This window comes from Kogia breviceps, chromosome 14 (genome assembly GCF_026419965.1).
Source record: "Kogia breviceps isolate mKogBre1 chromosome 14, mKogBre1 haplotype 1, whole genome shotgun sequence".
Lineage (NCBI taxonomy): Eukaryota > Metazoa > Chordata > Mammalia > Artiodactyla > Physeteridae > Kogia > Kogia breviceps.
In genome coordinates, this window is record NC_081323.1 from 81,904,166 (window position 1) to 81,929,808 (window position 25,643).

Here is a 25,643-nt window from a genome sequence, read left to right on the forward strand (position 1 = left end):
CCTGAGTGCTTCATTCTTGAAGATTGTGGCGGGCAGGGGCTGGGGGGCGTGGTGGCTGAGTGCTAGCGAAGTCACTGTGGGCTGGGCCCTGCCCGTCGTCTTCACTCCCACAGAGTGACTTTCTGATGAAAATGATTTGGAGACTCCATTTGAAGTTGTCATGTACTTGGAATTATACTTCTGTCCCTGCCTACACCAAATGAAAACCTGTGTACACTGTACAGCTCCAGGTCCTTAGGAGGCTGACTTTTATTCTTTAACTTTTTTTTTATTATGGTAAAATACACAACCATAAAACGTACCATTTTAACCATTTTAAAGTGCACAGTTCAGTGGCACTAAGTACATTCACAGCACTGCACAGTCATCACCACAGTCTAGCTCTAAACATTTTCATCACTTCAAATAGAAACCCATACCCTTTAAGCCCTCACTCCCCATTTGCCCCTCCCCCGAAGGCCCTGGCTATCACAAGTCTGCTTTTTGTCCATGGGTTCCTTTTTGCTCCTGATTGCAAAAGAAAACAGTAGAGTCATGGTGGAAAAGAATTCTACATTCTGTAGCTCCAAGAATTTCATTTCTTGGAATTCCCTGGTGGTGCAGTGGTTAGGACGCCATGCTCCCAATGCAGGGGGCCCAGGTTTGATCCTTGGTCAGGGAACTAGATCCCACATGCTGCAGCTAAGAGTTCACATGCCACAACTAAGGAGCCCACGTGCCACAACTTAAGGAGCTGGTGCAACCAAATTAAATATTTTTTATAAATTTCATTTCCGTATTCCCTAAACGATTCCTCTCATTTCTCTTGGGGGCTCCAGGTGTCGTGGATGAAACTAGAATCCCAGTTAATTCTGTTGCCTTTTTTTTTGTCATCTCTAATTGGTTTTTTCATCATCTTTAGTTGGTTTTTTCTTAAAAATTTAACAGGTACTAAAAACCGTTAATGTCACAGATACTAGAATCATATGTGGTACATAAAGTATGTCTTACTTTGTTTAAACAAAGGAAGCTATTGAAAGTATAATGAATGACCAAGAGACCATAAAAAGTGACCAGGCAGATTTTGGAAAAGAATCAAATAGAGGATCCTTTTAGTGGGGAATAGTATTTAGAAACCTAGATAAACCTAGTTTTGCTGAAGAGGAAGGAGTCTGAGGGAAGAAATACAAACACAGGATAGATTGTGGAGGGCCTTGAAGGTCACGTCAAAGAGTTTGGTTTTACTCTGTTGGCTTTAGGGACCAACCATTAGAAGCCAAGAACAGGGGAGTGACATAGCAAGATGCCATGGAGAGGAAAGAGAGGGAGGCAGGGGGACAAGTCGGAAGGACCCTGCTAACCTTATCCAGATACGTTTGCACTTATCAAGAGGAGACTTACAGTTCTGTGAGTTTGAGGATAGAACAGCCATAGGTACATGGAAACAGTAAAAATACCTGAGGCAAACCAGAGGAAACAAAAGAAGAAAGGAAATGCAATCAGTTCACCATGTGGATCATTTGTGAATAATTCATAATCCTCATAATCCTGACTATTGATTAAACTATTGCAACATAATTATATATGCTTGTATACGTGTATGGTGTTTCTGGGGGATTTATAAGAGGGCTAAGTTCTCATCTTCCACTGATGAAAGTCAACAGCTAATATTAAAACTGAAAAACTAAAAAAAAACAGCAATATATATGTTATTTAGAAATAGGGAGGTAAATACCAGAGGAAACAACTTAACGTATTGAAAATGGATGCCTGGGGGAAGCAGGAAGTGGATGGGGGAGAGCACTGCAGGGCTGTTTTTTGTAGAACTATTTGTTTTCTTAACTCTGTTTATGTTTCCTTTTTGGAACCATGTCCATTTTACCATGAAAAAATGCATAATTTTAATGTAGTTTAAAACATTTTTAAAGAAAGTCATTACAGTAGTAGTTTTGGCCAGAAATAATTGAAGTAGGATGCAGTGGGGATGGCAGGAAGGGGATGGTTCACGATTTTAGGCAGGCAGAATTGCTGTCATCTGATTGACCCTATGGCTGTGGAGCTCAAGAGAGGTCAAGGCTGAGCCTGTGAGGTTGTGAGGAAGGTGGGGCCATTAATAGAAATTAAAAACACCCACACAGAGCAGGTGATGGAGGGAACAGATATCATAGACTGCAGATTTGGGATGTTTTGAGGTTTAGGAACCAACAGGACAGGCCAGAAAATACCAGTCAGAAACAAACTGTAGGGAATTCCCTGGCGGTCCAGCGGTTAGGACTCCATGCTTCCACTGCAGGGGGCACGGGTTAGATCCCTGGTCAGGGAACTAAGATCCCCGCTAGCCACATGGTGCAGTCAAAAAAAAAAAAAAAGACAAGCTGAAACTGTCTAATCAAGGGTTTCAGTCTGTATCAGTGAAAGAGGGGTGTTAAAAACATCTTGTGTTAATTAGCTCCATTGTTTGTAAATTGGAGCCATAGAAATGGAGGACAACCACCAAGCAATAGTCACATTAAAGTTTATTATTTTTTTCTATTTTAAAATGAAAATAGCACTATATAAAAACAAATGGAAAAATATACAAAAAGATAACGAAGAAAATAAAACCAACCATAACTCCATCTCTCCAAGGTGAACACTATTCTTTGTTTGGAGAGACACTTCTCAGCTCCTTTTCTTGGGACTCCAGCTAATAGGCTGTATTCACAAAGCCCCACTTCGAGCTTCCACTTCAGTCTGCAGGATTTCCAACTGTGTTCTGGATGGCTCCCCAGGGTACCTCCGGTTCTTACGGCTGAAACTGAGCCCAGCACTGAGTCTCCCATTTTAGATCTCTGCTTTACCACCCCCAGGGCTGGATTCCAGTCCACAGCAGCCCCAAGCACTGAAATGACCACGGTGACCATTCTCATGTGTAATTAGATGCATTTTTTTAAATATCAAAAGTTTCCAAAATCTGTTTTTTGGATGTTTTTGGAGTTCTTATTCTGTGTGTGGTCTGCTGTTAGTTATCTAGTTCTGCAAGTGTCCGTCCCATTAGCCGCTTAGTCTGTGAAATCTGGCCGCCTGTCTCCACTGATCTTGCTACACATTTGAGGCCCTTGCCACCAGTGCCACAAACTACTGCAGCGCCCTTCTATAGGGTCGCTCCAATTCCACCCTCACACACTTTGGCCAGGATGATGACTTCCTCTGCCACTCTCATCTCTTGATACTTTCTGCCTGAAAAATCCCTATGTTTCAGGCACATTGTCCTGAATTTACCAAGTCGGCTCTGCTGCTCTCTCTGCCTAGAAAGTTCATCCCTCATTTCCTCTGCCTAGTGGAGTGTGCTACTTACCTCTTCACAATCAACTCAGATGCCACATCCTCTGAGGTTTCTCCTAATCCTCTTAGAAGAAATGGCTACTGAAGGAAGGAGAGCTCCCTTCTCTGCTAGGTGATCAGAAGGGATCTTCATAGAGATGGCGTCTGACCTTATATCAATGGAAAAAAAAAATGTTGCCTGCCATATCAGTAAACAAAGGATGTTGCAGGCAACAAGCCATCACCTTACAGCTGAGCCATGAGGGAACTCAGGATAGAAACAGGATGCCTTGCCATCTAGCAGTGCCCCCCCCACCCCCAAACTCAGGAAGAGAAAGCACAGGATACTGGCCCCAGATAGCTGAGGTGTATATCAAAGGAATGATTTCAGTGAGCTCTGACTTTTGCATCTTCCCATACATAGAAAAGCACTAAATTTCTTAACTTGAGATATCTGGTTTTCTTGAACAGTAATCTTTCGATGTTCTGACTACTACCTGGTCTTTGTTGCAAAAACTCCTATGTATCCTGGCTCCTCCTCCCTTACCGCTTCCAAGCAGTCTCTCAGAGCTACCTGAGATGTTGTGTCCCGGACTTAAATCCTCGGTTTTCTCTGCCAAATAAAACATAATTCTCAACTTTTAGGTTGTGCTTTTTTTTTGTTTTCCAGTTGACACCTAGAACTTACCTTTTACCGGGGGGTATCTTTCTCACTTCAAGGTGAGAAGAAAAGGAGAAAAAGGTCTGGCATTGGCATGCTGCCATTCAGGGACATCTAGCAGTCTAGCCCTGTCAAAGGCCAGGCTGGGAAGGTATGTTCTGGGCACTGAGAATTTTTTTTTCCCCCCTTTTAAAATATTTGGTTTATTTATTTTTTATGTCTATATTCACTACCACTCAGGTTCCGGACGCGCAGGCTCAGCGGTCACGGCTCACGGGCCCAGCCACTCCGCGGCATGTGGGATCTTCCCCGACCAGGGCAAGAACCCGTATCCCCTGCATCGGCAGGCGGACTCTCAACCACTGCGCCACCGGGGAAACCCGGCACTGAGGATTTTTGAACCAAGGGAGACAATTTAACCAGGGATGAATGATTAATAAGTGTGTTTCTGACTGTACTGGATAGCCAAGCAGATTTTGGACTATGTGGGTGTAGTGTGCTTGGAGAAGTAGCTCAAATGTTCTCACTCTCCAGGCACAATTATTGCTGTTCTCTTACTGCGCACTTTGTACAGCATTCATCACACAGGACTGTGATTATTTCTCTCATTTTCTCAAGTCTCATTTTTTTCCCCTGTAGCACCCAACGCAGGGCCCTGAACATTGTAGGTGCTAGTAAAGACTATTTGAATGAAGGTATGTATTAATAGACATGTTGTTTAATATATTTTTCCAAAGAAGCTTCTGTATTATCCTTTCCAGCAAGCCCCTAGAAGCAAGCATTATACTAACATCCAGATCTCAACCACACTCTAGAAGCAGGTAACTTTGGGGGAAGCAAGGCTGGGGCTCAAGTTATCCCTCGTAGTATCCCTCAAGTATCCCTTTGCTGCGGTAAGGTCTGGAGGTTACTTCCCGCCAAGCCCTCCTCCCATCCGCCCCACCCGCGCACCTCCGGGCGTGGCCGAGAGCGGCGCCTTTAAGAAGGGGGCGGAGCTCAAGTGAAAAGACAAAGCCCCTGGCCGCGCGCTCCCCCTCCCCCCTCCGGCGCACCACACGGACAGTGGTGCCCGGATGTCGGTGTCGCCTTCGGTGACAGATGGCGCAGTGTCTGTATGTGTTAGAGGGCTTCTCTGGCCTGACCTCTTTGAATTCCCGGCCTTTCGGTCCCCCGCTGTCCCCCACTTTCAACTCCACCGCTGGAGGCCCGCTCCTGTCACTGGCGCTTACATAACGTGACCTTTCACCTCTTCATACTGCCCTCTAGTGCGCTGCAACCCAACTAGGCGGCCCGGGAAGGGGGAGGGACCCAATCGCAGAGCGGCAGCTCCTCTGAGCCAATAAACTCTGAGTGCTGACCAGCTCTCCGCCTATTGGAGCATTCGCCACCGGCGCCACAGGGGAGCAGGTTAGTGTGTGCGCTGGCTGGACCGGGGGGAGGAGGGGAATCTCCCGCCATTTTTCAATAATTTCCTCCGGTGCAGCTGAGGGCGAGTCGTGACTGCCGAACGCAGGGACCCGTAGAGAAGGTCGGCCGGAAGCTTCGGAGCGGCGCGGCAGTGTGCGTGGGAGTTCTGTGCCCTGGCGTCCCTTTCTATGGCCCTAGCGCGGCGGCGCCAGCACTGAAGGAGCCGAGTTCGCGCCGCCCTCTCACCCCTCCCCTCCCCCACCCCATCCCCGGGAGCCAGGCGCTCGCTCCGGGCCGCGGGGCCTAGTATTGCGCCGCGGGCTCGCCGAGGAGCAGCCGCCTTCCCCGTCGCTGCCGCCGCCGCGATGGCGCCGCTCCTGGGCCGCAAGCCTTTCCCGCTGGTGAAGCCGCTTCCCGGCGAGGAGCCGCTCTTCACCATCGCGCACACTCAGGAGGCCTTCCGCACCCGGGAGTATCCTTTTCCAGTCGCGCCGGCCAGGCCGCCCGCGGGGTGGGGTGGGGCGGGGTGGGCCGCGCAGCCCCGCGCCGGTGGCAGCTGTCAGCGCGCCCGGCGCTGGCGGGCCAGCATCCCGAGCCCGAGCCCCGGCCCGCCGTCCCGGGAGGGTGGTCGGGAGGGCCGGCCCGGCTCAGGCCGCCCCGGAGCCCTGCGCCCTCCATCCTTTCCTTGGCCCCGCACTTTGTCACCGGGCCTCGCTGTCGATGAACGACCCTCTATCCCGCCCTGACCCCCCCGCCCCCGCTAGAGGGTTGGCTTTAGGCCCTAAGTACCGAGGGGTGAGCGGGGTTTCCTTTGCTGCTGCTTTTTCTTTTTAAATTAAGCCTTCCACTTAAGTTTTGGAAATTGTACTTGAGCGGCCTCGTGATCTGGGTTGTACAAGTCGCGACTGCGTCTTCCCGGATCTCTGCGGGGATATTTGTGTTTTGCTCCTCCCGAGTGGACTTTAGGCTGGTGATGAACTGACAGGATTGTGAGGCACAAAATCAAGAATGAATGTCCAGACGTAGAGAAGAGGCAGTAAAAAAGTTACCTTGGAGGAGCGGATGCCTTCCTTCCCTGGGCATGCACAGATTTGGAATTTTGACGATGTCCAGTAGATCAGTGCTTGTCTTTTAACAACGTTTCAAAAAGACACGCTTCAAGTTTTTATGTTGTATTTTAGAAACATGGGCCTGATGTTTTAAATAAGAAGCATCCTTCTAATCATTGCTTAAGGTTCCTTGCACAGGCTTAGTCTTTTAGTTGAAAGTTGTACGACTCTTATTTACTTTTTTTTTATGGATGCCAGATGCGTCCTTTTTGAAGCTTAAGTGTAAAAAAGTTTTTTGAATCAAGCTTTCTTTAGTGTACAGAAAGCTTCAAGAGTGAAGGGTAATGTATTCTTTAGTTTTATCACCCCTTTCCCTTTGCAAGGACTTGATTTATTAGTAGTTTCGGTTTGCTTGCTTCAGTATGGAAGGAAGTGCCGGTGTGAGCTATATCATTTGATTTCATTTCTCTTTGATCCTCCCTTTAATGTAATGCTTTATGGGATAACCTCATTCTTGTTTGAGTGCAGTTTGTGGATGTTAGATGTTTACATACAAAGGGATTTGGCAAGTTGAGTCCATGCTGTAGGAAGGCTCTTGAAGAAATGCAGCTAGAGCATCTCAGAGCTGAAATGGATCTTGGAGATGGTGGGGTTCTCCTGCCTGGGTATGCCAAGTGGGCCCACACAGTTGAGGTTGGCTTGCTAAAGGTCACACACTCCGTAAATGATGAGAATCAGGAGTAGAATTCAGTGCTCTTCGTACCTCATTCCTGAAAGTAAATCAAGAGAGGAACATGGAATGCTATTCTTTCACTTTTAATAATGTTAGTCCATTGTTTGTGTCAGTTTATGGTATGATAAGGTGCATTTAAGGGAGGGGTCGGAGTGGTAATCTAGTTCTTTTTCTTGTCCTGTTAGGACTTTTGGATTGTTTTGGAGAAGTGCTCTAGCTCTATCAAATACTTTATTCTAAAAGTGCCCAATTTTTTTTTTTTTTTTAAATAGCGTTCCAAAACATCAGTGAAGTAAAAAATTACTTTTGGGAATCTGCCATATCCTTTTCAGATGTCATCTTTTGAGCATTTGATGGTTAGTCACACTCATATTACTGGATGTTGATTTTTCAGGTCTGGTTCTAGTGGAGTATCAGAAACTACAATAGGGAGGAGACAGATTCTAAGTCTGTACTAGGTACTGAGCTCTGTAAAAAATTGCTGTAAATAGCTAATTTAGAACTGGCAGCCTCGGCTTTTTCATATCATTTACTGAAATCACTGAAATACAGTGATACATATGAGGAGTTTGTTTTAATGATGACAGTTGAAAACTGATACGTGGAACTTTTTAACTGTTATGTATTTAATAAAAATTCTTCATCTTTAAAATTTCCCATACCAGTATTTAGAACCCTTTAAATAAAGGAGCTCTTAAATTGTGTTACATATTGGGGGAAAATTGCTCCCTTGGTAATTTCTACAAGTGGAAGCACTTTGAGGATGGTTTTAAAACAATTGTTCTGTGTGGTTGGCAGGTTGGCATATTTCTTTATAGGCTATTAGTGATTTCATAGAGGAGAACAAGTATGTGGTTGGGTAACTACTGCCTTTCAAGTATTGTTATTTCCAGTTCTTAATTTATAGTTATAATTATGTTTTAATAGGACTTTATACTTTAATTTTCTCCTAATACCTACCTTTTGGTTGCATGTATATTCTGTGCAAATTAGTATGGTGTTTTATTGACTTAAAGCTGTGAGCATTGTGTTCTTGAAGGTATTATTGTACATCTTCATTAAACTTACAGTGGTTGTGAATGATGTGCACACTTAATGACTGGGTTATATATTGATGTTTAATGTACTGTAGCTTTAAATCTATGGTACATTGCTTTCTAGGATAGTACTACTGCAGGCAAGACAGTAGATCTTGGTTGGAAAAATTAACTTTATCGGAATCACTTCTTGATGTGATTATTTGACAATAGAATTCTGCACTGACTGTTTAAGTCAAGATAGATTTTTAAGGAGGAACTGAACCTACAAGTAGCCTGCTGTAGATTAATCTTTTTTTTGTATTGCTTTATCCTAGTTTCTAAAGCCTAGAAACTAGTTCATAACCTTAGTAGCATCAATATGAGAACTTTTAGATGGTGTAATGAGGAGGGGGTATTAGAATATACAGTTATTCTGGCTCTAGGCAAGAATAACTTGATTTGCCTAGAGTGTTTTAAGAGCTGGGGTTAAGTTGTAGTTGCAAGGGATTTTATTGGGCAGTTGGAATACTGAGCTCTTATGTCGATTTTTATAATTTAATTTCTTTAAAGTAACAAGTTATTATCAGATTAGAGTTATTTTTAACTTAATGACAGACTGGTCCAAAGAGAGAAAATAGGATAAAAAGCAACCTTGAGTTGGTGCTTTGTCTTCGCACTTAGAACTCTTAGCATTATAGTTATGCTTATTTAACCTCCATACTTTTATGGGCCACTTCCTTTCAGGCTATCAGGTACTTTATTGAAAGAAACAATACTTACAAGGCTAAAGAGAACAAAGAAGGGCAGCATATGGTGGTAAGGAAGTAGCTCTTGAACTCTTGAAAAAGTAGATGCATAATAAGATAGTCTAGGATTTGAACTTAATTTATAGCTTACACAACCTTTGGAGAATTGCTTTGACATTTTGTCTGCAATTATAAGTGCAGCAGTCACTGGAACATAAAAACCACAAATGGCATTTGCTTTGAGCGGTTATTTGAGAGTGAGTGACTTATTTTGGTAACCTAAAATCTGAAATAGGATTTAGAGCCAGCTGACTCAACATCCTTCTTTTTGTAAAAAATTAATTAATTATTATTATTTTGTGGGGGGGCTGTGTTGGGTCTTCTTTGTGGTGCGTGGGCTTCTCGTTGCGGTGGCTTCTGTTGTGGAGCACGGGCTCTAGGTGTGCGGGCTTCAGTAGTTGTGGCGCATGGGCTTAGTTGCTCCGTGGCCTGTGGGATCGTCCCAGCCCAGGGCTCGATCCCATGTCCCCTGCATTGGCAGGCGGATTCTTAACCACTGCACCACCAGGGAAGTCCCTGAATATCCTTCTCATGGGCTTTTTTTTTCCTCCTTTCATTTTCATTTTTTCTTTGACTTTTCTCTTAGCATAAGTCAAAGTAATAACCAGAACAGAGTTACATAAACTTAAAACTACCTAATGTTAGGGGTGGTTGTAGAAATTTCAGTTTTAGACTTTTGAAATTAATCTAATTTGAATGACTAGTCAGTTAAAAATTGTGTTGTCAGAGGACATTCATTCCTAGATGTAATCGTTAGGTTTATAGTGCTATCCAACAGAAATGTGATGTGAGCCACATGTAATTAAAATTTTTCTAGGGCCACATTTGAAAAAAAGGAAACGGGTGAAAAAAAAGGAAAGGCACATTTTTCTTATTAAAATTTTCAGGCTGAAGGAGCAGTCCCTGTCTGCAGTGTCCTTTTCTAGTGGCAGAAAGATCAGGAGGAAACCATGACAGCTTTTTAAGCTTCTTCCTGGAAGCGGTGTCCGTCACATCTATTGGTCAAAGCAAGTTATGTGGCAGGGCCCAACATCTGTGGGGAGGGGTTGTGCTTTCCTCTTCCCAGGAGGCATTGCAAGCCACATGGCAGTGGGTGGAGGTGTAGAATCCTTTTAGGGAAGAGAGGTGGATATTTGGAAAGAATAGTACAGTCTGCCACATTTTAGGGTGAAGGGAATGTTTCCTGGGGAAGGTTGCTTTTAAGTTGAGATCCAAAGGATGGTTAGAATTTAGTTTATTTTGCCAGTTATATCTCAGTGTGCTGTTTTTGTTTGTTTTTTTGTTTGTTTTTTTGTTTGTTTTTTGGTTTGTTTTGGCTGCACTCGGCAGCTTGTGGGATCTTAGTTCCCTGACCAGGGTTCTGACCCGGGCCCCTGGCAGTGAGAGCGCTGAGTCCTAACCACTGGACCACCAGGGAATTCCCGATTTTGAAAACCTGAAAGAAGTTTCATATGGCTGGAGTGAAGAAGTGGGAATGGAGATGCAGTGATGAGAGATACAGAAAAGGGCTGCATCACAGGTCCTTGTGAGATAGGCTGAGGAGTTTGGACTTTGCCTTAAATTTAGTGGAGGCTGTTGAAAAATTTGAACAGGAAAGAAGCAGGCTTTTAGGTTAGGAAGATCACTGTGGCTGAAGCATTGAGAATGGATCTACAGCCTTGAGACTAGTGGCAACTAGATGGTGATTAAATAATTAAATAATCTAGGCAATAGATAATGGTGGTCTAAATAAATTTACTAGCCCTTGAGGTGGAGAGAAATACAGTTGATGGATTTCTGAAATCAAGTAGATTTGACAGGGTTTGGTGATTGATTGGGGAGGAATCAAGGGTTATGTTTTGGTTATCACTTGGTTAGTGGTGTTCTTCTCTGATATAGAGGACCCTGTGAGACTGGAGGGAAGGGGGCAGGGCACAACCTTAAAAGAATGACATAGCCCCTGAGGACATAAAGTAGTTAGAACCAATTAAGCCCAAGTTGGCGGAAGAATCTACTTCCAGTAGACCTTGAGCCTCATTATACGGTTATTGCGATACATTAGAATATTGTAAATGACACCCACAGGCGCCCTGACTGTTTGAGGCCAACCATGAAAGGCCAGCAAGTGGGCAGTGGCCCAATTCCTGGAAATCCCTGCCCCTTCCCCAAAATAGTTGGAGTAATCTTCCTATTGCTTAGCCTATGAAGTTGCTTAGCCTATGAAGTTACCCAGCCCATAAAAACTAACCATCCCATATTCCAGGGCCTATTGCCTTCTGAGAGGGCCCACACTCTGTCTGTGGAGTGTGTATTTCCCTAAATAAACCTGCTTTCCCACTTAGGTCTTGGGGAAAACTCCCTTGCCTGACTGCTTGCATCCTTCACAAGCATCCTATATTAATAAATCTACTTCTTGGCCTATGGCTTTGCCTCTTGCTGCTTTCTTTCTGCACTGAGGCATAAAGAACCTGAGCTTCATTAGTCCTGAGACCAGGTGTGTGGTTTCAGCAGGGAGATTGTGGGTTCAAGTCCCATCTGAGATGTGATTGGGTTTGAGTCCCAATCTGAGGTGTGGGGTTTCTTGGAAGAGGATCATGTGTTTCTTTTGTTTTGACTGTCAAGGGTGGTGGGGGACGGATAGGAAGTGAAGTGTTTAGTTACGGAGGTTCTTATATTGAATTGCTGAGTATATCCAAATGGAGATGTATATGTTGCTAGTATATATATGGGCCTGGAGTTCAGAGAGAGGAGACAGAGCTGGTGATAGAAGTTATTAGCATATATAGATAGTAGTTGAAGTTATGGGCATGGATGAGGTCACCCAGAATGAGAATGCTATACTAATGATTTTCAAAGGAGGGTACAAAAGATCTGTATTAGGGTAGAAGAAACTGTCATTATTTGAAAAACCACACTCAGTCAATCAATATTTGGTATTTAAATACATATTGTTTGAAAAAAGTTTCCTCCTTTTTTTTCCTTAAAATAATAAAAATCATAGAAAATAAAACACAATAAAATCTTGATGGGTGGAGTGATTTTCAGTACTGTGGGGGCCAGAGGATTTTTCCCTTTGCATCAACATATTTGTGTTTTAGGAGGCCTGAGGCCAAGTGAGTTTTTTTTTTTTTTCTTTGCGGTACGTGGGCCTCTCACTGTTGTGGCCTCTCCCATTGTGGAGCACAGGCTCTGGACGCGCAGGCTCAGCGGCCATGTCTCACGGGCCCAGCTGCTTCACGGTGTGTGGGATCTTCCCGGACTGGGGCACGAACCCGTGTCCCCTGCATTGGCAGGTGGATTCTCAACCACTGCGCCACCAGGGAAGCCCGCCAAGTGAGATTTTTAGATCAGAAGAAATGGGTTTTAAAATAAGACTGAGAAAAGGTTGTGAGTGTGAGAAACGCAAAGGATCAGAGAAGAAGAGGATTACCAGTAAGGCCAATTAACATGTTTTAAAATGTTATGACTGGATGAGAAATGAGGATCAAAAGCTGGATTTGGATAATGGTTCTTTTATTGGAGAGAAAGGACTTAATTGAGAAACACATAAGTGGTTACAGTTAGGGACTGAAGAGGTTAGGATGATTCCCAGATTTCTGACTTGGACACTAGGGCCATTCAGTGAGATTGGGAGTATCTGTTAAAGAGCAAATCTGGGAGGGAGTGGAGGAGTAGTAAGAGTTTAGTTTTAGAAGAAGTTGGATTTGAGGGATTACTGAGGCATCCAGGTGACAGCAGTCTTGTGTGTTATTGGCCATATGGGTCTTGATCTAAGGAGAATGGACTGGGCACATTATTCCTACTCCCCCGCTACCCCCCATCCCCGCCCCCCGACACCCCACTGGGCAGAGCCTCATGACTTGCAGGATCTTAGTTCCCCAACCAGGGATTGAACCCATGCTCTCAGCCACTGGACCACCAGGAAATTCCCGCATTACGGAAATTCCCACATTATTCCTACTTTTTAAAATAACAACTAATAACAAAAACTTAATGTTTTCTCTTTAGAACATATTTGTTAATCTCACATTCTCTCTGATTACACAGTGAATTTCTTCAGTGTAGCTGAATGATATATTAGAATGTTACTAAGCTTTTTGAATGTTTAAATAAATCCATGTACTGATTCTTTATTTTACCTCCCCTCCCCAGGTGCAAACAGGCAAACAGAAAACAAATCCATTTTGTTGATAAGTTAGTTATGATAATGTCCCTGTGGAAACCATGCTATTTCCTTTTCTCTATGGGATTTTATAGGTTTTCAGTGATTGGATTTACATAGCTTTCTATGGAAGTCTGACTCCTGATTTTTACTGGTGCTCTATTTTGTTTAATCATTTAAATATTAGCAACAACCCGGTGAGGAAAAGAGACATATTGCTTTGTTTTTGGCAGATCCAGAGAATGATATGGTGAGAGAAGGTGCTTATACTGTTGACTAAAACTACAGTTTTGGATTATTTATGGATTTATCCCTGTCATTTGTCTTTTAACTGAGCATAACCCTAGAAAACCAAGAATCTCTTTTATATTAAAAATGAATTATTTGTTTAGTTGTGAGGTAATATTACAAGGGGAGCTGTTTAAATACTTTTTATTTCATTCTTCCATTATATATAAAAACTGTCACTTGGAAAGTACAGAGATTGGCAGCTAATTCTCTCGGTGTGGTGTGAGTTTATTTTCCTGCATAGCATCTTTTGCTGTGCATAAAAGTAAATTAGGGGCTTCCCTGGTGGCGCAGCGGTTGAGAATCCGCCTGCCGATGCAGGAGACACGGGTTCGTGCCCTGGTCCGGGAAGATCCCACATGCCGCGGAGCAACTAAGCCCGTGAGCCATGGGAGAGGCCACAACAGTGAGAGGCCCGCATACCGCAAAAAAAAAAAAAAAAAAAAAAAAAAAAGTAAATTAGTTACTTGTTTGAATTTGAATATGTCTGGGTGATAATGAATTACAATTGGGATGGTATGGAAAGTTACCATATACATGGCACTAGTTATAGGATCTCTTCTTTCATCTCCCTCACAAAGACGGAATAATGATTGGTAAACAACTTGTGGACGTGGTATTATTGGAGGTAACATAAACTCTGGATAAATATTACTATATCAGAATTATTTTTAGTACTTTATGGAATTTATTTTGTAAACCTTAGAGAATCAACAAGTGTTTCCAAGGTAGACTGGAAGGCTGTTAGTAAATGGTCATTAGCATATGCACGGGGTTATTCCAAACTGCCTGTGAGACTGCTGGAGCCATCTCATCTTACTGTGGAACTGATTCTTAAACTTGCTGACCATCTGAGTTGTGTAACAGTTTCACATACCTTAAATTCTTATTCCTTGTGTCTTGTATTTTATTTTGCCTTTATTTTTTCTTACTAATTTTTAGTACTGTGTGAGTCTTTTTTTTTTTTTTTTTTTTTGGTGGTACGCGGGCCTCTCACTGTTGTGGCCTCTCCCGTTGTGGAGCACAGGCTCCGGACGCGCAGGCTCAGTGGCCATGGCTTACGGGCCCAGCCACTCCGCGGCATGTGGGATCTTCCCGGACTGGGGCACGAACCCGTGTCCCCTGCATCGGCAGGCGGATTCTCAACCACTGCGCCACCAGGGAAGCCCATGTGTGAGTCTTTGAAATGAAACCTGCGTGAATTGAAGAAAGCACAGTTGTAGACGGTCCTAACCATACTTTAGTGTTAATCATCTTGTTTGGATTTGCCAGTTGAAAACTCTGATTTCAGTTTTATCTTATGCTGTACATTATAGAAAGGATACTGTAGTTTTTTCCCATATATGATAACTATTTTGTGGATTAGTTGTCTCTATTGCGTGAATATTGTGTTCCTGAGCCACTGCTAACATAGAGAGTATGAAGCCCGCTTGGAAAGATACAGTGAGCGCATTTGGACGTGTAAGAGTACCGGAAGCAGTCAGCTAACACACAAAGAGGCCTGGGAGGAGGAACAGGAAGTTGCTGAACTGTAAGTAGTAGAAGCACTGCCCTTTTAGCGCTATCTTCACATTATTAGGAAAGAGGGAATATTAACCATAAAACAATATTTGTATTTAAATTTATGGGGCGTAAATTGGAATACATTATGTTAGTATAATGTACTGGTGTCTTGCCTATTGTCATTTGTAACAAAGTATGTGTAATAGTTGTGTCTACACTTATTTAGGTATTTACTAGGCTTTTGAGTGTTCTTGCTGTATACTTTTACCTTGTAAATATTCTGGAAATGTGGTTCTAAGCAAAGGAAGCTGATATAATCTAGAAGTAATATGGAGGCAGCAAATTAGCAGAAAGTTTTCTTTATTTTATGGTCATTTGAAATTTAAGACAGTATTTAAAGCAGCTATCAAAAATAAGTACAAAGTTTGAAGACAGTTTATCTGAGTGGGGTGGTTGAATGAGGTGTCTTAAAAATCCTGTCTGTTTTCAAAGGGCCTATTTGTCTGGGTAGTCTCTCAAAGAAAACACTCAGAATTTAGTCAGTAGAAGCATGCAGAAGATAAGTAGAAACAAGGGAAGATAAAACAGTACTCTTTTTTTTTTTTTTTTTTTTTGCGGTACGTGCGCCTCTCACTGTTGTGGCCTTTCCTGTTGCGGAGCGCAGGCTCCGGACGCGCAGGCTCAGCGGCCATGGCTCACAGGCCTAGCCGCTCCGCGGAATGTGGGATCTTCCCGGACCGGGGCACGAACCCGTGTCCCCTGCATCGGCAGGCGGACTCTCAACCACTGCGCCACCAGGGAAGCCCTAGTGTTTTTTTTTTAATTGAAGTATATTTGATATACAGTATTATATGTTGCAGGAGTACAATATAGAGATTCACAAATTTTAAAGGTTATACTCCATTTCTAGCTACTATTAAAAAACAGTACTCTTAGAAATTTGGAGTAGAAACTTTTTCTGTGGACTTCTCATTGACTTCTCTTGATAGTATATAAGCAGAGAGCATATAGTTTAGTAATTAATACCATTCTGCTCTTTTTCCTGTGTAACAGCACAACCTTCAGTTGAGACCTGGGGTCTAGTAATGGCTCCATCACTGATTAATTAGTGAAGTCTGTTAACCTGATGCCTGTTTTTTCTTTGCTTGGGTCACTGACATAGTTCTGTTTTGGATTATTGTTATTTATGTATATGCCCCGTTTAGTATACTGGACTCGGGGTTGGCCTACCTTTTCTGTAAAGTGCCGGTTAGTAAATATTTTAGGGTTTGTGGGCCATGTGGTCTCTGTCTCAGCTATTCAACTTTAAGGTTGTACAGTGAAAACAGCCAGTGATAATAACGTAAATGAATGGGAGTCACTAGGTTCCAGTAAAATTTTATTTACAAGAACTGGGAGCAGGGTGGATTTGGCTCATGGGCTGTTGCTGACCCCCTGCAGTAGCCTGTAAACTTGAGGGCAGTCTCATGTTTGACTTATTCTTGAATTGGTCACAGTGCCTAGGCATAATCCTCTGTACTGTATAAGCACTTACTGTTTGCTCTTTGCAAAACAGATGAAAATAAGTTGCTTTCCTGCACACGAAGAGAAGAGAAGTACAGTGGGAATTTAGAGGTTAGAGAGACTAACCTAGAGTTGTTAGGGAAAACTCCATGAGACTTAATGAAGATAGTAACAGTTGAAGGGTAGTTTGTGCCCACTTGCAGAAGGCAAGATGAGGCGTTTGTATTTACTTCAGTGACCAATGTGAGGACAGCACTGCTTTTTTTTTTTTTTTTTTTTTTTTTTGCGGTATGCGGGCCTCTCACTGCTGTGGCCTCTCCCGTTGCGGAGCACAGGCTCCGGACGCGCAGGCTCAGAGGCCATGGCTCACGGGCCCAGCCGCTCCGCGGCATGTGGGATCCTCCCGGACCAGGGCACGAACCCGTGTCTCCCGCATCGGCAGGCGGACTCTCAACCACTGCGCCACCAGGGAAGCCCCAGCACTGCTTTTTGAACAGCAGAGGCACATATGACGGTTTTGATAATTGGGGTTGTGCCTTGAGAAGATAAATCTGGAAGCGGTGTGCAAGATGAGTTAGAGAGGGAAGAGGCAGGTGGGAAGTCTGTGTAGGCTAGCTAAGAGTATTCGGATCGGGAATCATGGCATTATTGGAAATAGAAAGAATGAGATGGATTTACATTCTGAAAAAGGGGGTTTGGTCATAATTTTGGAAAACCACTACGGACTTTGTTCTTGAAAAGTCATAATACACATTAAAGATTTTCAGAAGACTGTAGTAAAGAAACTCTAGCTTGGTTTAATCTTACGGGTTTTAAACTTATTTGACCTTAGAACCCATTACAACAGAGGGACGTTCTGAAGAACACACTTAGGGAATGTTTTATGTGATTTGATAGCTAATAGAATATAAGGGGTGATGGGAGAAGTTGTTGAAAAAGACGGTGAGGTTTTATAATTTTTATTCAAAGTAGAAATACTTTTTTCTGATTATAAAAGAAATGCATACTTGTTATAAGAATGTAAACAATACAGAGTTAGTAAAAGAATCTGAACATCATTGTCCAACTTCACTCCCCAGAAATAACCACAGACAATGAAGCTTTAAGCCTGAGTGACTGAGAGGCTTAATGGAAAGAGACAGTGAATTTATAGGAGCCAGGAAAGGCCTCATGGAATTAAGGAAGTCTGAGGACATCTTGGAAAGATGATTAAGCTGGGAGGGAGGACAGCGGGGAGAGGACAAAGGTAACAGTTTTAACAAAGGCAGGGAGACTTGAAGGTTATTGATCATGAGGGGAATAGCAGATAACTTGGTAGGTTAATTGTGAACGGAGTATGATACAAGCTTTTAAGTCTAGCAGTTGGAGGAATATTTGTTATGAGCAGCACAGAGAGTGATTGAGAATATTGTAGTATGATAATAAACCTACTACTTGCATCTGTATGAATATTCTCATGCCTGAGCCTCCCTTTTGCCCTGTAACACATATGTTAAACTATCTGGTCAGAATTGGATATCTAACAACTCTCCATTTAGGTTGCTTCCCATTTTCTGCTGTCATCAAGAATCCAGCAGTGAATATCTTTGTGTACCTATGACAGTTCTCCTAACTGTTGTCAAACTGCTTTCCAAAAGAGTTGAAACATGGGCTTTTGGCAGAGTATGTGTGCTATTTTGCACCATTCAGTTGCTCCTATCAGGGTGTCATAATTAAAGTTCTTTTTTGATAGTTTAATAAATGAAAAGCAGTGCATCATTGTTTCACTTTGCAAGGAGTTCAAATCATGGTTCCAACATATTAACCATTCATGATTTTTCTTATCCGTAAAATGAAAATTCTAGATCCCTCACAAGGTATTGTGAGAACTAAATGAAGGAATGCATTTTTATTGATTGAGACATAATTAAGTTATGGTCTCCCAACCAGTAATTGGGCAAAGGATATGTATTAAGAATTCATACCTGAAAAGGGAAGTCAACTGCAAAAACAAACGAATGGGAAAATGTTCAACCTTACTAATGATGTGCTTATTATTTTTGTTTTATAGATGAGAAAATTAACATGGACAGGTCAGTCAGACAAAGCTATTTAGAAGTTCTTTTTCCTGTATACCACATAGATTTTTATTTATTTTATTTATTTTTTGACCACATAGGTTTTAATCTTTGTATTCTCCAGTGCCTTGCATGTATTTGCTAAAGAGCTTTTTGAATTGATCTGAATAACTCTCTGGATAGGCTCTCCTGCATTTTCTTGCTAACTGATGACATGTTTGTTTAGTTTGAAGGAGGAGTTCCCTGCCTGGTATGAGAAACTTGTTCTGGAAATGGTTCACCATAACACAGCCTCCTTAGAGAAGTTAGTAGATACTGCTTGGTTGGAGATCATGACCAAATATGCTGTGGGAGAAGAGTGTGATTTTGAGGTGAGTGCCTATTTTTATATATTTTTTTAATGTGATTTGACTCACCAAATGTCAGGATTGGAGCTTCCAGCATAGATTATAGAATATATTTCTATGTGAGTAAAATTGTTTTACATTTGAAGTCCGCTTTACTTAATATCAAATATTTTAATCACATTTTTTTTTTGTTTTTAATGTGTTGAGTTTTCATTGCTGCGGGTGGGCTTTCTCTAGTTGCAGCGAGCGGGGGCTACTCTTCGTTGTAGTGCGAGGGCTTCTCATTGCGGTGGCTTCTCTTGCTGTGGAGCACGGGCTTCAGTAGTTGTGGCTCGTGAGCTCTAGAGCGCAGGCTCAGTAGTTGTGGTGCACGGGCTCAGCTGCTCCGCGGTGCGTGGGATCCTCCCAGACCAGGGCTCGAAACCATGTCCTCTGTGTTGACAGGTGGATTCCCAGCCACTGCGCCACCAAGGGAGTCCCTAATCACCAAGTTTTAGAACCACGTTTGTTATTGGGAATGTTGATTATTACAGTAATTGTTAGACTATGTATCATTGTAACCTTGTTTTCCCTGTTTTGTCCCTTTTTGATAACTGGATGCTGTATTGGCTTTTTTTGTTTTGTCATTTTTTTCATACTTTGTTTAAAAGACCTTTAGATATTTTTAGTCCAAATCTATGGAGTCTATAGGCAAAAGATTTCATTTCCCTGCAACAGTGATTGAGTTGACTGTTTTCTTTTTCTATTTAAATTTTTAAATTTTCCAGCCCATTACTAAAGGGTAACTATTACTGAAGTAAATAGGTAGGATAGCTATTACTATTACTAAAGGATTTACTAAAGTAGATAGGTAAACTGTTTACGTAACACTAAAGCAATCTCTATATCATCCTTTGAAAACTTAAGTAAGATTCAGGTGGAAGGGGACTAACATTTGTTGAATTTCTGTATGTACTGGATACTGGACTAGTTGCTTTACATAATGTCTTACAGAATCTGCACAGAAAGGTGAGGTGGTAAACAGGCTCAGATGTTTAAGTAGCTTGTTCAGGTTGATATAATGTACCAGTTAGTACTAGTGATTTCATCTGTATGTAATGAAATAGCTGACTGACAGTGGCCTGGACTTCTCAAACTTTAGCCTAAGTAAAATCACTTAGAGGATTACTGAATGTACATTCTTGGGCCCCATCCCCTGAGAGCTTGATTCAGAAGGTCTAGGGTAGGGCCTGAAAGTTTGTAGTTCTAACAAACTCCAGGATGTAATGATACGAACACTTTTTTTTTTTTTTTTTTTTTGGCGGTACGCGGGCCTCTCACTGTGGCCTCTCCCGCTGCGGAGCAGGCTCAGCGGCCATGGCTCACAGGCCCAGCTGCTCCGCGGCATGTCGGACCTTCCCAGACTGGGGCACGAACCTGTGTCCCCTGCATGGGCAGGCGGACTCCCAACGACTGTGCCACCAGGGAAGCCCAGGACAACATTTTGAGTAGCATTGGCTTAACCAATGAAGACATTTGATTATCTCACGTAGTAAGTCTCAGAGGCAGGCAATTCCAAGTTTGGTATAGGGGCTGAATAATATTGTCAAGGACTTAAACTCCATCTCTCTGCCTTTCTGCTCTGCTTTTCTTGGGGTGTTTGGTTTTGTCCTTAGCTTTGTTGCCTCTTGGTTGTGAAATTGTGACTGTGAGCACAATTGTTTGCTCACTCGCAATTCAGAGTGAGCAAATATCTAAGCACAGTAAAAAAATCTTCACCGGAAGCATATTCCTCCTGTCCCCTTTTGTTTTTACATGTTATTGCCTAGACCATGGCTTACCTAATCCATCCTTAGCTGCAGAGGGGCTGAGAAGGTGAATACTACCTTTTTTATAAAGCCTCAAAAGAGACAGGCTGGCAAGAGAAGAGGAGGAGGGGAATGGCTTAGGTAGCCCAGCAATAGCCAGTAAGTCTGTGTCTATCTGGTTCCAAAGTCCTTGTTCTTTCCTTAATTTACTTTGACTCCTTGTATCTCCTGGCTACTTTTAAAAAATTTTGTAATTGTCTGTGGAATCATCATTGGGTTTTATTTATTTTTTTTTTTTAAATTTTTTAATTTTTTTTCCATCATTGGGTTTTAATCACACACTATATCATTCAGTGTCCTGGCAGGAAACAGATGGCATATTCATATTGTATAATCGAATTGAGTTTAATAAAGGAACTACAGACAGCAGACAACAGTCTGATCTAGGTCAAGGAAAACTAACAAGGTTAAAGTACCTCATGGCTGTCAATAGTGGAGAGGCTTTACTACTTCTAAACCCCAAGTAAATGAGGGGAGGGAGTGGATACAGGAACTAGGAGAGAGTAATGTAATTGTAGAAAAGTACTTTGGTAGTGAGAAGTAACCAACCTGCTAGAGAGATAGGGGAATGAATATACCATATGATTTTCTGCTTATGCTTCCCATGGGCGGAACTCACCAAAATCTAGAGGGCAAGGGAGCCCTTTGATGTAGTTCATAAAGGTCAGCCTGTTTAAGCACAGAGCAAGGTAGAGAAGACTGGAGACAGATATGGAGTGGCAAAAGGAAGATACTCTGCACACATCTGCAAGGTGGAAGAGGAAGAGTTCCAGGAAGAGGGAGAGAGAGATTAGGGAGATAGGTGTGTCCATAAACATATGAAAAGATGTTTAAATTCATTAATAACCTAGGAAATCAAATTGAAACCATAGTGAGATCATTTTATACTCATCAGATTAGTAAATAAGAAAAAGTCAAAATAATGCCAAGTTTTGACAAGAATCTGGAGCTGCTCATTCATTGCTAACTATTTTGGTAAATGCTTTGGCATTATTGAATACAGTGCACTATGCCCTTTGACTAGGGTTTTTATTCTTGAGTATTTACTCTTGATAACTAATAATGTTCAGCACCTTATGTGCTTGTTGCTATCCTTTTATTTGTATTTTCTTTGGTGAAGTGTCTGTTCAGATCTTTGTCCATTTTAAAATTTAGTTCAAATTTAAATTGTTTATTTTCTTGTTTTTATTTTATTTATTTATTTTTTAAATTTTTAAATTTATTTTTGCGGTACACGGGCCTCTCACTGTTGTGGCCTCTCCTGTTGCGGAGCACAGCCTCCAGACGCGCAGGCTCAGTGGCCATGGCTCACGGGCCCAGCTGCTCCGCGGCATGTGGGATCTTCCACAAACCCGTGTCCCCTGCATCGGCAGGTGGACTCTCAACCACTGCGCCACCAGGGAAGCCCTTTCTTGTTTTTAAGTTGTGAGACTTATTTATATATTCTGCATACAAATCCTTTATTACATATGTGCCTTTGCTTTTTCTACCAATCTAGGGCTTGTGTTTTTATTCTCTTAACAGTGTTTTTTTTTTTTTGAAGAGCACAAGTTTTTAGTTTTGATAAGCCAAATAGAAAGAAAGTACCTAACTATGTCTGTAATTATGTGTAATATAAATGTTCTAAAAACTTCACTTAAAAGGTAGAGATTGTCAGGTTGGATAAGAAAGCAACATGTGACTATCTACTTCCTATAAGAAAGATACAAATAGAATAATATTAAAAGGGTGGAAAAAAGATACCATCCTAACATTAGTCAAAAGAAATCTGGGGCTTTCCTGGTGGCGCAGTGGTTGAGAGTCCACCTGCTGATGCAGGGGACGTGGGTTCGTGCCCCGGTCCGGGAAGATCCCACATGCTGCGGAGCAGCTGGGCCCGTGAGCCATGGCCGCTGAGCCTGCGTGTCCGGAGCCTGTGCTCCACAGCGGGAGAGGCCACAGCAGTGAGAGGCATGTTTACCGCAAAAAAAAGAAATCTGGTATGGCTATATAAGTATCAGACAAAGTAGGTTTCAGGACAAAGAATATTACCATGAATAAAGGAGCATTTCATAATGACAAAGGGATCAGTTTATTAAGAGGGCATAGCAGTCCTTAATGTTTATGTATTTACTAATGAGAGCTTCAGAGTACATGAAGCAAAAGTAGAACTACCAAAATAAATAGACAAGTCAAAATTATAGTTGGAGATTTCAGCCCCCTCCCCCTTTCTCAATAACTGGTAGAAAGAGTAGACAAAAAGTCAGCCAGAATACAGAAAACCTGAATAACATTATCAACCAACTTGACCTAATTGTCATTTATAATAAAACATTCCACCTAATAACTGCAGAATACATATTCCTTTCAAGTGCATAGTTTAAGATGGTAGACCATAGTCAGGGTTCAAATCATAAAGTATATACTCTGACCAGAATGGAATTAATTTAGAAATCAATAGCAGATATCTGGAAACTCTGCAAATAATTGGAAACTAAATAACACACCTTTAACTTACTCATAGATTAAAGAAGAAATCAAAAGGGAAATTAGATAATATTTTGAACTGAATGAAAATGAAAATACAGTATATTAGAATTTGTGAGATACTGCTTATAGCAGTGTTCAGGAGAATTGTATAGCACTAAACATCTGTTAGAAAAGAAAGGTCTCAAATCCTTGACCTTGACTTGTACCTTGAGAAATAAGAAAAAGAACACAAAGGAAACAGAAGAAGAAAGGAATTAGTAAAAATCAGAGCAAAATCAATAAAATAGAAAACAGGAAAACCATAGAGGAAATCAGTGAAACCAAAAGCTGGTAATTTGAGAAGATCAATAAAATTAGTAAACCTGTAGGCAAACTCAGGTAAAAAGAGAAGACACGAATTAACCAATATGAAGAATTAGATGATATCCCGACAGAGCCTACAGATATTGACAGAATAATAAGGGAATATTATTAACACCTTTATGCCAATAAATCTGACAATTTAAATGAAAACATTCCTTGAAAGACACAAACTACCAAAACCGACTGAAGAAGAAATAGAAACCCTTAATGGCCCTGTATCTATTAAATAAATTGAATTTGTAATTAAAATCATACCACAAAGAAAACTTCAGGCCCAGATGTTATCACTGGTGAATTCTACCAAACATTTAAGGAAGAAATAATACCAATTCTATATGTTATTTCAGAAAATAGAAGAGGAGGGAATTCTTCACAAATCATTTTATGAGGTCAGCATTACCCTGATACGAAGACCGTGTAAGCACAAGAAAAAGCCACAGACTAAGAAAAAAAAGTATGTTCACAAAGCTCTCTTGTGAACCTACATGTAAAAGTTGTAATAAAAATTTTAGCAAGTGAAATCCAACATTATGTTAAAAGGATAATACATCATGACTAAGTGGGGTTTATCCTAAGAATGCAAGGTTTTAAATTTCTAATTCTCCTTACTGGTAAACCATATGATCATCTCAATTTGCACACAAAATGCATTCGACAAAATCCAAATTCCTGGGCTTCCCTGGTGGCGCAATGGTTGAGAGTCCGCCTGCCAATGCAGGGGATGCAGGTGATGCAGGTTCGTGCCCCGGTCTGGGAAGATCCCACATGCTGCGGAGCGGCTAGGCCCGTGAGCCATGGCCGCTGAGCCTGCGTGTCCGGAGCCTGTGCTCTGCAACGGGAGAGGCCGCAGCAGTGAGAGGCCTGCATACCGCAAAAAAAAAAAAAAAAAAAAAGAGAGAGAGAGAAAGGAGTGACCTTGTTGAGAGTCATATCTGTAGAGTGAGGGAGACAGAAGCCTGACCACAGTGCTCTGGAGTGTGAATGAGAACAGATGGAGCCAGCCTGGGGCATGGAGACTGTGCATGCAGACAACGTCTATACTTACCTGTGAAGCAAAAAAAAAAAAGAAACTTCTTCAACCTGATAAATAGTATTTACAGAATAACAGCCTACAGCTAGCATCATACCTAATGATAAAAGACTGAATGAATGTCTGCTTTCCTACTCTACTTAATATTGTACTGGGTGTTCTAGTCAGAAAAAGAAGTAAAAGGTATCCAGATTGGAAAGGAAGAAGTAAAATTGCAGACAACACAATTGTCTATGTAGAAAATCTCCTGGAATCTATCATATAAGGTACTAGAACTAATAAGTGAGTTTAGCAAGGTAGCAGGATACAAGATAAATACAGTCATCCCTTGGTATCTGTGGAGGATTGGTTCCAGGACCCTGTGGATACCAAAATCTGCAGATGCTCAAGTTCCTTATATAAAATGGTGTAGTGTTTGCATTTAACCTATGCACATCCTGCAGTATACTTTAGATCACCCGTAGATTACTTATAATACCTAATACACATGTAAATGCTGTGTAAATAGTTGCCAGTGTGCAACAAATTCATATTTCGCTTTTTGGAATTTCTTTTTCCTTTTTTTTTTAAAACCTCTTTATTGGAGTATAATTGCTTTACAATGGTGTGTTAGTTTCTGCTTTACAACAAAGTGAATCAATTATACATATGTTCCCACATCTCTTACCTCTTGCGGCTACTTCCCTCCCACCCTCCCTATCCCGCCCCTCTACGTGGTCACAAACCACCTAGCTAATCTCCCTGTGCCATGCGGCTGCTTCCCACTAGCTATCCACCCTACGTTTGGTAGTGTATATAAGTCCATGTCACTCTCACTTTTTCACAGCTTACCCTTCCCCCTCCCCATATCCTCAAGGCCATGCTCTAGTAGGTCTGTGTTTTTAATGTTTTCGATACGTGGTTGGTTGAATCCACACATATGGAACCCGTGGAAATGAAGGGCCCACTATACAAAAAACCAATTTGTATTTCTATGTGTTAGCAGCGAACAGTTGGAAATTGAAATTTAAAAATTCAATACCATTTATAGTAACATCAAAAAATATGGGGCTTCCCTGGTGGCGCAGTGGTTGAGAATCCGCCTGACGATGCAGGGGTCACGGGTTCGTGCCCTGGTCCGGGAGGATCCCATATGCCG

General features: G+C 41.9%; 1 protein-coding gene across 2 annotated transcripts in view; it reads left to right on the forward strand.

The window, feature by feature from the left end:
* Positions 1-4,996: 4,996 nt before the first annotated feature.
* The window catches only part of BAZ1B (bromodomain adjacent to zinc finger domain 1B), a 67,101-nt gene continuing 46,454 nt past the window's right edge, over positions 4,997-25,643 (forward strand). The window contains exons 1-4 of one of the 2 annotated variants that reach the window (XM_067013532.1): positions 4,997-5,350; positions 5,427-5,822; positions 14,801-14,917; positions 18,676-18,820. In XM_067013532.1, the coding sequence (XP_066869633.1) occupies positions 5,716-5,822; positions 14,801-14,917; positions 18,676-18,820 (369 nt within the window). In that variant the 5' untranslated portion in view covers positions 4,997-5,350; positions 5,427-5,715. Of the gene's footprint in view, positions 5,823-14,800; positions 14,918-18,675; positions 18,821-25,643 lie in introns of both variants that reach the window. The other variant, XM_059037220.2, reaches the window with a different exon arrangement.